Genomic DNA, 13,440 nt, shown 5'->3' with positions numbered 1-13,440 from the left:
TTTAAGAAAGAGTTGGATAGAGCTCTCAAAGATAGTGGAATCAAGGGTTATGGAGATAAGGCAGGAACAGGATACTGATTAGGAATGATCAGCCATGATTATATTGAATGGCGGTGCAGACTCGAAGGGCTGAAAGGCCTACTCCTGCGTCTATTGTATAATGCAGGTGAGTGGCGCTGGTGGGGGCGGAAGTGGTGGCAGACACGGCAGTAGGAGTGGCGGAAGTCACTGAGCATGTGGCATTGGCAATGATGTGAGGGCTAGAAGTGGCTGTGGGAGTTTTCTATCTCTCCATGCTTCAAGCTCTCTGCCTTTATTCCTGATGAAGGGCTTTTGCCCGAAACGTCGATTTTGCTGAAGCTCCTCGGATGCTGCCTGAACTGCTGTGCTCTTCCAGCACCATTGATCCAGAATCTGGTTTCCAGCATCTGCAGTCATTGTTTTTATCTTGAATACTTCAGTGTGTCATGTGTTTGTTCTGATAGTGTGCAAGATTTATGAAAACATTTCCTATTCTCCCCATAATGCAGTCATTAATTTATTCCAAATTCAGAGATTTTCCTTGTCGCCATGCCCATTATTGGCTAGGAGGCTTCTTTCTCTTTTTAATATTTTTCATTAATGGTAGTAAACAGCGTAAAGATCATCCTAGGCAACACAAAATGGAGAAATTTTTAACATCCTCAGTAGCAATGTTTAGATACTTTAAAAACTTCAAAATCACTGGCAAATGTAAAAATTGTAGCTTTTTATTAAAGGTATCACCTTCAAGAGAAGTATCTCATTGTATATATGTCATACAAATTAAATGTTGTGATATCTGTATTTCATTGAAAAATTCCTTCTTCAAGTTTACCATTGTTCTCTTACAGACCATTTTTCTCCATCTCAACAGTACCAACTGACAGTATATCCAATTTTCTCTGAAGGGGAAGGACAGCCAAGCAGTTTTTATTTGACAATGAATGGTAAATATGCCATTTAAAAAAAAGCTCCTGCTTTCCGATGCAGAATGTTTAATTGATAGCAGATACTTGCCTGCCGCTGGATGGGCGCAAAGTGGCAGAGTGAACATTATTACTCAAATGAACAGTACTTTAGAAATATCAGATATAAAAATATATTTATGATTTCTTTGTTAGTCAAGTATCAAATGGAATTCAACAGCTAAGAAACTTCAGGTTTTAACTAATTTGGTTATTTGGTAGGGCCAGCAAAATATAAAGTAGGGAATGGGATGGTTGTCTGACTTTCACTTTCCTTATTACTTTCCTTTAATCTGTTCCATCTCTGTCACATTGCAATCTTCAAACCCACACTATCACAGGAACGTAACTCTTAAACCAATCTAACCTTCACTTCAATTACAAAAGTTGATTTTTTTCCAATATCAAGATACATTATAAGAGAGTTGTGCATTGTTTTGGACGTCTCATTCCAGATTCTTTCTCCTTGGCATACTTCGGTCTGTCAGCCTCTCAGCTGCTACATTTTAGCAAACAACTTCTGAATAGACCCAGGCTTCTTCAACACAGTAGAAGGACTGTGTTTGAAGTGAAGGTGTTATAGAGTGCAGAAAACTATAATCAGTGGGTAAAATTGCCAGCATTCAGTCAGGCCTATGGCTCAGAGACATTTCTGGCTTCCATAGCTGCAAGATTTTCCTCAGGAAAGTAAACGGATGGGTAAAATGCAAGAAAGAGCAAATTTTGGGATGAACATTTCAATCATTCTGCCCCCAGCCTCTCCTCTATCTTTTACATGTTTGCATTTTTACACTAATGGGCTGTAGGTTTATTCCTGTGCAGTTGTTTATTTTGGGCTAAAATGTTTAAATTGCAGCTCAAAGTGAAAAATTAGATTTTTGATGCTAAATTTTTAACAGCAGAGTTATGAAAGATGTGATGTACCTAAATCAAAACTATCTCATACTCAGAGGATCTTGATTGGTCTACTTCATGAATGTAACGTAACAGCTCCACTGACTTTTTGCTGGAAACTTGGTTCCTTTTATTTTGATTTCATCTCGACAGTGTCCAATTTGCATTTTGCGTGATGGTATTTCTTTAGCTTATCCGTTATGCAGAGGCCAATTATTAAACGTGAATAAAATAATTAAGTGGACTACTTGGATATAAACATGTGGCATTGGAGGCAACAAGCCTTATATAATCTTAAATATGGTATTAGTTATATTGTGGCTTCAGGCACTCAATTTTTGATTGATGTCAGCAGAACTCAAATTATTGTGCGAGTATAGTGGAAGCTGGGTGAAAGTTTAAATGCTTGTGGTTAGCAATCTGGATTCTTAACACAACCAATAATTCAGCATTATTTTTAATTATTTAAGATTATGATCATGGGACAAATCTTGCTTTTTTTTTGTGTTTAATTATGGAGGTGGACTTGAAAAAGATCCTTGAGTATAAATGCTGGAGATAGTTCTACTCAGGGAAAATTATTTAAGATTATGATCATGGGACAAATCTTGCTTTTTTTTGTGTTTAATTATGGAGGTGGACTTGAAAAAGATCCTTGAGTATAAATGCTGGAGATAGTTCTACTCAGGGAAGTTGACCTTTCTTAGTGTGTGATTATGTTCTTTTCAACTCATTGTGCTTTCACATGCTGGTAAAACACAAATTTTGCAGATGGGCAGGCAGGAAATTCTGTCTTTTCCACCAGGATTTCCCAGAGTCCAACTTTTAGGTGCAATAGTTAAACGGTACCCAGATAGACCTTCAGTCTGAGTAATCCAAGAGCATTACTCAACTCCTGCTCATCCATTTCTGCCCCAGCTACTCCTGGAGACCAGGAAAAAACCAGTAACACAGTTCAGTCACACCTCCTAGTGGGTCTCCTGAAGGCTGCCCAGGAAAGACAGGAAGTGCTTTTCCCAAGGGATGGCAACAAAAGAGAACCCTGACTGATAACGGATGGCTGTGTAGCGCTGCACCCATGGTGGCTGTGAAGGGCTGCACCCAAGGGTGTCTATGTCAGTCTGCACCCATGGGCAGCTCAAGAGAACATGACTCCAGTGCAGAATGAGAATGAATGATCTGCTGCCTACCACCAGGGTATGTATCACTGGCAACTCAATGCTTCATGTTCCTAAGACAGTTAGCTGTAGAGGGCTGTTACACGCAAGATTGGGTTCCAGGCAGTTCCATCAGATGCCTCCAGTGTGAGCTGTCAGCATCTGTCACTTCATTGCAGCTATGAATGTAGCACTACTGGCAATACAGTGCTACTGCCTCACACATATCTGCCTGGGTTCACAATTAAATTGGCAGGCAAGTACCAGTGATTGTCATCTCAGCACACGCAAGAGGTGCACTGTTGCAGCCCCTTCCTGCTGGCAAGGTTCCAAATGCCTCCATCAAGTCAGACTGTCCAGAATGGAGCATCAGCTCCTGTGCAGGAGGCCCTTGCAGACTGGAACCCGCTCAGCCCTGGCCCAACAGAGAATGCACTCCAAAGTCATCTGAGGCAAGGTAGTGGTCAGCAGGCATCCTGCAGCTCAGCTGTGGCTGCAAAGATGTCAGCCTTCTATACAACATAAGACTTGAAACACATGCAGCACTTTCTATGACTGTGTGTGGTGTGTTTCAATCTTCTGACTGTTTATGTTTTTTTAAATAGGCTAACTCGAGTTCTGATGATGAAACTAGATGCAGCGATGCAAAGCATGGAGGCACTTCTGTCCTTTGAGAGATGCTGCATCTTCCCAAAATTTGGCCATTTTGTCAATTTTGGGATGTTTTATGGAGGGTTCCAGTGAGTTTTCTTGCACAATTTTATGGTGCTCACTTCATTATGAATGCACCATGCCTCCATTCATACACAATCTTTCTGCCAGTACCTTCCAGCATTCCCACTGCCAATGCCATGTTTGAAGCTCAGTTCTGCACCAGTCCTAATGCTGCAAGGCAGTAATTTTCTTTCACAGTGCCAATGTGTGAGGTGTTACACAGGAGATGGCACCCGCTTTGCTGACAGAGACCTGGAGGTCCCAATAGATGGGATGATGGACAGGAGGAGAACCAGAGGACACCATAACACCAAACCCGAGAAACCTGGTCAGAAGTGCCCATGCAGGTCAGACTAGAATAGAATAGAATGGCCTTTATTGTCACGTGCACTCGAATGAGTGCAGTGAAAATCTTGTAATGTCACCTCTCAGCACCTCTTGGATGCAGGGTACCTAGGTACAGATACTTTAAGTGTTGTCACAGAATGGAAATGTAAAAAACATAGATTAGCATGGGAATACAGAGAACAAAAGTCCAGAATGAGAATAAAAAGTGTCAATAAAGAAGTTATAGTCCTTTCCCAACACAAGTCCGTGCCTGCTGAGTTTCAGAACAAGAGGCCACATTGCTACCGTGCACTGGCCTCTGTCTAGGACTCGCTCTGCTGCTGCTCCAGGCTCTGTCCTGTGACTTGCTGTTCTCCCCGCTCCGGGACTTGCTCTGCTCCCCGCTCCAGGACACTCTCTGTTCCCCGCTCTGGGACTTGGCCCACATCTCACTCTGCTCCCCGCTCCGGGACTCGCTCTGCTCCCCGCTCTGGGGCTCAGCCCTGGACTCGCTCTGCTCCCCGCTCTGGGGCTCGCTCTGCTCCCCGCTCCGGGGCTCGCTCTGCTCCCCGCTCTGGGGCTCGGTCTGCTCCCCGCTCTGGGACTCGCTCTGCTCCCCGCTCCGGGACTCGGTCTGCTCCCCGCTACGGGGCTCGGTCTGCTCCCCGCTCTGGGACTCGCTCTGCTCCCCGCTCTGGGGCTCAGCCCTGGACTCGGTCTGCTCCCCGCTACGGGGCTCGGTCTGCTCCCCGCTCCAGGACTCGGTCTGCTCCCCGCTCTGGGACTCGGTCTGCTCCCCGCTCTGGGGCTCAGCCCTGGACTCGCTCTGCTCCCCGCTACGGGGCTCGGTCTGCTCCCCGCTACGGGGCTCGGTCTGCTCCCCGCTCCGGGGCTCGCTCTGCTCCCCGCTACGGGGCTCGGTCTGCTCCCCGCTCCGGGACTCGCTCTGCTCCCCGCTCCGGGGCTCGGTCTGCTCCCCGCTCCGGGGCTCGGTCTGCTCCCCGCTCTGGGGCTCAGCCCTGGACTCGCTCTGCTCCCCGCTCCGGGACACTCCCTGCTCCCCGCTCCGGGACACTCCCTGCTCCCCGCTCCGGGACACTCCCTGCTCCCTGCTCCGGGACACTCCCTGCTCCCTGCTCCGGGACACTCCCTGCTCCCCGCTCCGGGATACTCTCTGCTCCCTGCTCCGGGATACTCTCTGCTCCCCGCTCCGGGACTCGCTTCGCTCCCCGCTCCGGGACTCAGCCTAGGACCCGCGCTGCTCCCCGCTCCGGGACCCGGCCCTCGACTCGCTCTGCTCCTTGCGCCAGGACTCCGTCTACGACCCACGCTGCTCTCCGCTCCAGGGCTCAGCCCGGGACTCGCTCTGCTCTCCGCTCCGGGGCTCAGCACGGGACTCGCTCTGCTCTCCGCTCCGGGTTTCGGACCTCGACTTGCTCTGCTCTCCGCTCCGGGGTTCGGACCTCGACTCGCTCTGCTCCGTGCTCTGGGACTCAGCCTACGCCCCACGCTGCTTCCCGCTCCGGGACCCGGCCCTCGACTCGCTCTGCTCCTTGCGCCAGGTCTCCGCTTACGACCCGCGCTGCTCCCCGCTCCGGGGCACTCTCTGCTCCCGTCTCTGGGACTCGGCCCACATCTCGCTCTGCTCCCCGCTCCGGGACACTCTCTGCTTCCCGCTCCGGGACTTGCTCTGCTCCCCGCTGCTCTGCTCCGTGCTCTGGGACTCAGCCTACGCCCCACGCTGCTTCCCGCTCTGGGACCCGGCCCTCGACTCGCTCTGCTCCTTGCGCCAGGACTCCGCCTATGACCCGCGCTGCTCCCTGCTCCGGGACTCGACCCGCGACTCGCTCTGCTCCTTGCGCCTGGACTCAGCCTACGGCCGCGCTGCTCCCCGCTCCGGCACCCGGCCCTCGACTCACTCTGCTCTTGCCAGGGCTTTGGTCACGTCTCTTCTCCCTTCATTTCACTTTCATTCTCCAGGTAGAATAGGGTGGTTTAAGAAGTTAAAAGTTAGGGGTGTGGGGAGAAGAAAAACTGTAACAAAGAGGAAATAATTGGAAAAATTAAGACATGAGCTTATCAAGTGTTGTGAAGCCTTTCAATTTTGTGATGATATCTTGTGTTAAATAAAGAGAAAAGTGATAAAAGCACATACCAATTAATTCCATTTGCCGAATGGGCTTGGATACCTTGCCAGCTTCAACAGATTTACAGTCAATGAATGATGACTTCACCCTACTCAGATCCATTAGAAGCAGTTATTAATCACGTTTTGGCAAATAAGGTTAAGGAGAATCCAAAGGGTTTTTATACATACATTAAAGACAAAAGGGTAACTAGGGAGCGAGTAGGGCCTCTCAAATATCAGCAATGCGGTCTTTGTGTGGAGCCGCAGGAGATGGGGGAGATACTAAACGCGTATTTTGCATCAGTATTTACCGTGGAAAAGAAAACGGAAGATACAGAGCATAGGGAAATAGATGGTGACATCTTGAAAAATGTCCATAATACAGAGGAGGAAGTGCTGGATATCTTGAAACGCACAAAAGTGGATAAATCCCCAGGACCTTATCGGGTGTACCCTTGAACTCTGTGGGAAGCTAGAGAAGTGATTGCTAGGCCTCTTGCTGAGATATTTGTATCATGGATAGCCACAGGTGAGGTGCCGGAAGACTGGAGGTTGGCTGATGTGGTGCCACTATTTAAGAAAGATGGTAAGGACAAGCCAGGGAACTATAGACCGGTGAGCCTGACATTGGTGGTGGGCAGGTTGTTGGAGGGAATCCTGAGGGACAGGATGTATGTGTATTTGGAAAGGCAAGGACTGATTAGGGATAGTCAACATGGCTTTGTGCGTGGGAAGTCATGTCCCAAGAACTTGATTGAGTTTTTTTTCTTGATGCTGGCAGAATCATGGGTGTGATCTATATGGACTTCAGTAAGGCGTTTCACAAGGTTCCCCGTGGGAAACTGGTCAACAAGCTTAGATCTCATGGAATACAGGAGAATTAGTCATTTGGATACAGAACTGGCTCGAAGATAGAAGACAAAGGATGGTGGTGGAGGTTAGTTTTCAGCCTGGAGGCCTGTGACCAGTGGAGTGCTACAAGGATTGGTGCTGGGTCCACTAATTTTTGTCATTTTATATAAAGGATTTGGGTGTGAGCATAAAAGCTATTGTTAATAAGTTTGCAGATGACACCAAAATTGGAGGTGTAGTGGACAGCAAAGAAGGTTATCTCAGAGTACAACGGGATCTTGATCAGACGGGCCAATGGGCTGAGGAGTGGCAGATGGAATTTAATTTAGATAAGTGCGACATGCTGCATTTTGGGAAAGTAAATCTTAGCAGGACTTCTACACTTAATAGTAAGGTCCTGGGGTGTTGCTAAATAAACACACCTTGGAGTGCAGGTTCCTAGCTCCTTGAAACTGGAGTCACAGGATAGTGAAGGCGGCATTTGGTATGCTTTCCTTTATTGGTTAAAGTATTGAGTACAGGAGTTGCAGCCACATTTGGAATATTGCATGCAATTCTGGTCTCCTTCCTATCAGAGGGATGTTGTGAACGTTGAAAGGGTTCAGAAAAGATTTACAAAGATGTTGCCAAGGTTGGAGGATTTGAGCTATAGGGAGAGGCTGAATAGGCTGAGGCTGAGGCTGAGTAGGCTCCGACGCCTGGAGCATTGGAGTCTGAGGAGTGGCCTGAAAGAGGTTTATAAAATCATGAGGGGCGTGGATTGGATAAACAGACAAAATCTTTTCCCTGAGGTGTGAGAGTCCAGAACTAGACGGCATAGGTTTAGGGTGAGAGGGGAAAGATATAAAAGAGACGTAAGGGGCAACTTTTTCACACAGAGGGTGGTATGTGTATGGAATGAGCTGCCAGTGGAAGTGGTGGAGGCTGGTACAATTGCAACGTTGAAAAGGCATCTGATAAGTATATGAATAGGAAGGGTTTGGAGGGATATGGGCCAGGTGCTGGCAAGTGGGACTAGATTGGGTTGGGATATCTGGTCGGTATGGACGAGTTGGACTGAAGGGTCTGTTTCCATGCTGTACATCTCTTTGACTCTCTGAGTCTAAGTCCTGTTTGGTTTGTTTTGCACCTGATGCTGCAGCACTCTCAGGGTAACAGTGATTTTTCTCCTGATCACTGTTCCCGTATTCATCCATGGAAGAACCCTGCTGTTTTTGCAGCCACTTATTGTCCATCACTTCCCCTCTTTGCTTTCTCCAGTTGTCCAGACTACAGTATGCAAAAACTATTTGGTGCATACTGAAGCATACTGCACCAAAGCCCTCAGAACCTGTGCAAGCATAGGAGCTTCATCTTGAGGAGGCATTGTATGATCTTCAAGTGGTAGAAAACATTGCATTGTGTCTCAATATGGAGTTGGATTAGCAGAATTGTCCCTCATGGTTGGAGATGGAAGTCCTTCTGTTCCATCAGCTATCCATGTAAGGTCTGCCCTTGGAAAGAAAAGAAGGAATGAGAGAATAATGAAGAACATAGGTATCATGGCAGCTTCCAAGGTGTCTGGTACAAAATTCTAAAATATGAACACGATGATCAAAAATATGATGGATGTTGAACAAATGGAACCTGTCCCCATTATTGAAGTTTGTCATCCTCACTGCGATCTATGCTTCTAGTGCACTGCACCTGCAATGCTCCAGAAGATAGCAAAATTCAGCCAGGGTGTACTAGGGCATCCTCATTTAATGGTGGCACTATGCTTTACTAATCTGGGGTCATGTCATTGAAGATCAAGACTGTGGCTACAGAGACAAAAACATGTGCTGTGTCATTGGTGACTGTTACAATGAGCCAATATGGGGAATATCTGAAACAATACAGCTCCTTAGTAATTTGATCAGTCAACAGTCGCAGCACTTACAAATGATAGTTAATCATCATCCTCCAAACACGGGACATGGAGGCCTCTGAAAAGTGGGCAGTGTGAGGACTCTACATAGACCATGAACATAGTAGACCTTAATCAGATATGTCGTACACAAACAGCAGGAGATTGCAAAAACAATGACAATTTCTCTCTCCATTTCTACCTCCCCCATCGCTCAAGAAAGACAGTATTGCATAGAAGAGAATGTTGTGAAAACTTATAGTTCACTGTGAGGAAAGCAGCTGCAGCACCTTGTGAGACCTTGGAATGTGTTTCTGAATTACATGTGACACTTTATAGGTCATTTGTGAATACTTCACCACTGCAGAGATTAAGGTTAATTAGTAATGATGAATGGCATGATCAAGATTGCTTGTGGCCAGGGTTTTTATTGTCTTGTTGGCCACCCATATGTTTCACATAAGGATTTTGTGGTCACAGATGTCTTTCACTTATACAATGTAGTGCCTCATTAATATAATTGCCCTTTGAAGGTGCCTCAGATTGCTCACAAGTGGAGCCTGCACTTTTTCCATTAGTAGAACAGACAAAAGGTAAGTAGAAGGCAAAGACCAAAGTCAAGAACAATTTCTTTTGGGAAATTATGTGCAGTGATAATGTCATTGGGCTTGTAATTCAGAACCAAAAAGTGTGGTGCTGGTAAAGCACAGCCGATCAGGCAGCATCGAGGAGTAGGAGAGTCAAAGTAACGAGCATAAGCTGTTCATCAATTCTCACTTACTCCTAGTAATTCAGAACTCCATGTTAATGCTCTGGGGTCATGAGTTCAAATCCTACCAAATCAGATAATGAAATTTGAATTCAATTTTCAAAATCTGATATTAAGAGCTAGCCAAATGGTTGTATGTAACTATTGTTGATTCTTGTAAAAACCCATCTGGTTACTAAGGTCCTTTAGGAAGGTAAATTCTGTCATAATAACCTGGTCTGATTTATACATGATTCCAGACCCACAGCAATGTGGTTGACTCTTAATTGCCTAACTTTCCTACTCAATTCAAGAAGCAATTAGGGATGGGAAACAAATGGGAAACACAGCTGGTGGCATCCAAATCTCATGAACAATTTTTTTTAAAGCCAAGAGGGCAGTGGGAGTCTGGAAGTCATTATTTGAAAGGGTGATTGAATCAGAAACTCTCTTAACATTTAAGAAGTATTTAGATATGGTTCCAGTAGGGAAATAACATCAGTCTAGTGAGATTTTTGTTGAGCAGCACTGATGCAGTGGGCCGAATGGCTTCCTTCTGTGCTGTAAATATTTATGAGTCTCTCAGTTTCGTGAATATTCAAATAAGAATACTTCATCTGATGCAGAGTGGTGCCAACAGAGAGGGTTCAATTCCCACACCAGCTGAGGTTACCATAAAGGACTCTCCTTCACAACTTCTCCCTTGCTTGAAACATGGTGACTCTCATGTGAAACCACCACCCCAGTCATCTTGCTTTAATGAGAGAACAGCTGTATGGTTCAGTAGAATTATGCCAACTTTACATTTAACATGCTAATAGTTGATAAGAAAGAATTTGGATGAATGAGTTGAATTCGACATTCGAGTTGAAACAGAGGGTAATCTATCTGGATTCGACGTTATTATATGCTGACATGGTGGAGTTATTGAAAACTTTGTTTTGCTGTGAGGTTTAAGATTTTTTGAACCATGTTATGTATTTACATAGCTTGGATTGCTTCAGGTTATATTTTTTCTCTTTGTATAATAAATATTCATTGGGTTGTTGAATACATTCTGCAGTCCTGTGTACTTATGTTTCAATGGATGACCAACATGTTGAAATTAAGCCAAGTCTTAGGGTTTTTTTTTTTCATTCATTCATGGGATGAGGGTGTCATTGGCTAGGCCAACATTTATTGCCATAATTGCCCTGAGGACAGTTAAGAGTCAACCACATAGCTGTGAGTCTAGAATCAAATGTAGATCAGACCAGGTAAGGGTGGCAGTTGCTTTCCCTAAAGGACATTTGTGAACCAGATGGATTTCTCCAACAATCAGCATCAGTATCATCGTCATCAATAGACCCTTAATTACAGATTTTCATTGAATTCAAATTCCACCAACTATTATGGGGGGATTCAAACCCAGCTCCACAGAACATTATTTGGTCTCTGGATTAGCGGTCCAGTGATAATAGCACAAGGCCATCACCTCTCCTGACCCTGAATGGACTCAATTAGTGGATGTGGAAAGGATGTTTCCTCTTGTGGAAGAATCTAGAATCAGGAGTCTTGGTTTTAAAATAAGTGGTTTCTTATTTAAGACAGAGATGAGGAAAAAAATTCTCCAAGGTTTGTGATTCTCTTCTCAAAAGGGAATATATGTTTTTTATATTTAATATTTTAAATCAACTCTTGCATTTGAAAGAGATGAACGTTTATTGGGGATATGTAAAAATGTTAAGTTGATCAACCATGACCTTACTGAATGATACAGCAGGCTCAAAGGGCAATGTGTCCTACTTCTCTTCCTTGGTTGTAATGAAACGGTATGGTTTGGGGGGTAGTGCCTGTGAATTTAGATCAGATACGAAATGTTTAAGGAGAAGAGGAGGGGATTAAAATCAAAAGAGATAGGCCAAGTTTGAGTTGGAATGGAGCTCTCTGCTGCAAAAGAAAGTGACAATTTTCGCATTTATCATCTCAGTCATCCTGACCATCAATATAAGAAAGAACATACATTTATATAGTGCCACTGATGTCCTTATGATATGCCAAAATACTTCACTATAACTTTAAATAGAAGTACCAATGTCTGACTTTGGAATTACTTAGTATTGACACCTGAATAACAACCTTTTACCGAATAGAAGAATTAACCATAGATGTATCCAGGTTACATCATGCTTTCCATTTAAAGCATACAGTAAAGTTTTAGCAGTATGTGACAGGTTTTCAAAATTTTCATATAAGCCATGGAACATAACTAAGAAAGTATAAAGCTTAAGCACTCTACAAATGTTGCTAAACGCATTAAGTTCCAGCATTGGATGTGCTCATGTGTATTTTATATAATATTTAAATTAGATGGAACAAGAGTTAGCAAAAGCCGAGAGATACTAAATTTGGACCAGATTGTACATCAATATATTGCAACATTGTAACTATAGTGATATGATTCATTCAATGGTATTATATTCCTCTATGTGACGAATCCCATGATACTATGCACCTCATGACTCATGAGTTGCTATTGTACATTTTTGTACTGTGTTGCTGATTGTTTTTAATGCCTTATGCATATTAAAGTGTATGTCACCATAATGCATTCAAATCATGCTATGGGTAGTTTATAAAAAGAGCACACAACCATTTTCTTCCTGAATCCACTGACATATGCTGAGTGCCACGGATCCCAGGAACATTCTTTTACCTCACCTAATAAACTAACCTTCATTTGTGAGATTGACAGTAATTGTGAGCAGGTTTTTAAACTGAGAGAAATGCCACAGTACAATTTGATCTTGACCTCATTGTCATCCAAACACACATCCAACAAAGAGGGGAAGGAACAAGAGCCGATTTCCATATGATACAGATACGATTTCCTCACCTGTCTTTATCCTGTAGCTGTAGATGTCGATGGAAGCACTCCCATTCCCCCTCAGTAATCAGCTACCTCAGCACAAGTCAAAGATTGAGCCAGAAACCATAGCACAGTGGTTAATACTACAGTTTTGCGTCAAATTAAGGTGGCTCAGTGGTTAGCACTGCTGTCTCACAGTGCCAGGGACCTGGGTTCGATTCCCACCTCAGGCGATTGTCTGTGGAGTTTGCACATTATCCCTGTGTCTGTGTGGGTTTCCTCCCCAATCCAAAGATGTGCAGGTTAGGTTAATTGGCCATGCTAAGTTGCCAATAGTGTTAGGTGCATTAGTCAGGGGTAAATATAGGGTAGGGAGGGTGGGATACTCTTTGAAGGGTTGGAGTGGATTTATTGGGCCAAAGGGCTTGTTTCCACAATGTAGATAGTCTAATCCAAATGTTTTTACTTAACCACAATCTGCCATTTAGTGTTCCTGAGAAGCCAGCAGACTCATGTTTATTTCTGTGTAGTATACTGACTTTACAAATTCTATTCTTCTTTTAGGAGAGGTGGCAAAGACCAACAATGATGGATTGCAGAATGTTATCTTACCACTTGTATTTTTGTCGTCGGTTTTATTGATTGGAACTTTCCTAATATCTAAGCACAGGTATGTTTTAAATTTTTGGATACAGAAATGTTAAAATTTTCAACTTCCCTTACGTATAGGCTGAAATTGTTGCTTTTCTGATTTTGATTTTAAGAGAAATTCAAAGACTACTCTCTTAATCTTCAGATTGAGATTCAGGAACAGGGTGCAACTATCACAAAGAAAAATGTATTTTAAATTTCATGATTTTATGACAATCACAACAGAAGGGAATGCAACATTTCAAGG

General features: G+C 44.3%; 1 protein-coding gene across 3 annotated transcripts in view; it reads left to right on the top strand.

Annotated features, from left to right (window-relative positions):
* lepr (leptin receptor) overlaps nt 1–13,440 on the top strand; it is a 124,550-nt gene that overhangs the window by 93,848 nt on the left and 17,262 nt on the right. For all 3 annotated transcript variants that reach the window (XM_043699432.1, XM_043699433.1, XM_043699431.1), the window contains exons 16-17: nt 873–968; nt 13,107–13,212. In XM_043699432.1, the coding sequence (XP_043555367.1) occupies nt 873–968; nt 13,107–13,212 (202 nt within the window). The remainder of the gene's footprint in view (nt 1–872; nt 969–13,106; nt 13,213–13,440) is intronic.

Source organism: Chiloscyllium plagiosum, chromosome 11 (assembly GCF_004010195.1).
Source record: "Chiloscyllium plagiosum isolate BGI_BamShark_2017 chromosome 11, ASM401019v2, whole genome shotgun sequence".
In the NCBI taxonomy this organism is placed as follows: Eukaryota; Metazoa; Chordata; class Chondrichthyes; order Orectolobiformes; family Hemiscylliidae; genus Chiloscyllium; species Chiloscyllium plagiosum.
Note: the sequence above shows the minus strand (reverse complement) of the source record. Positions and strands in the feature narration are given on the sequence as shown.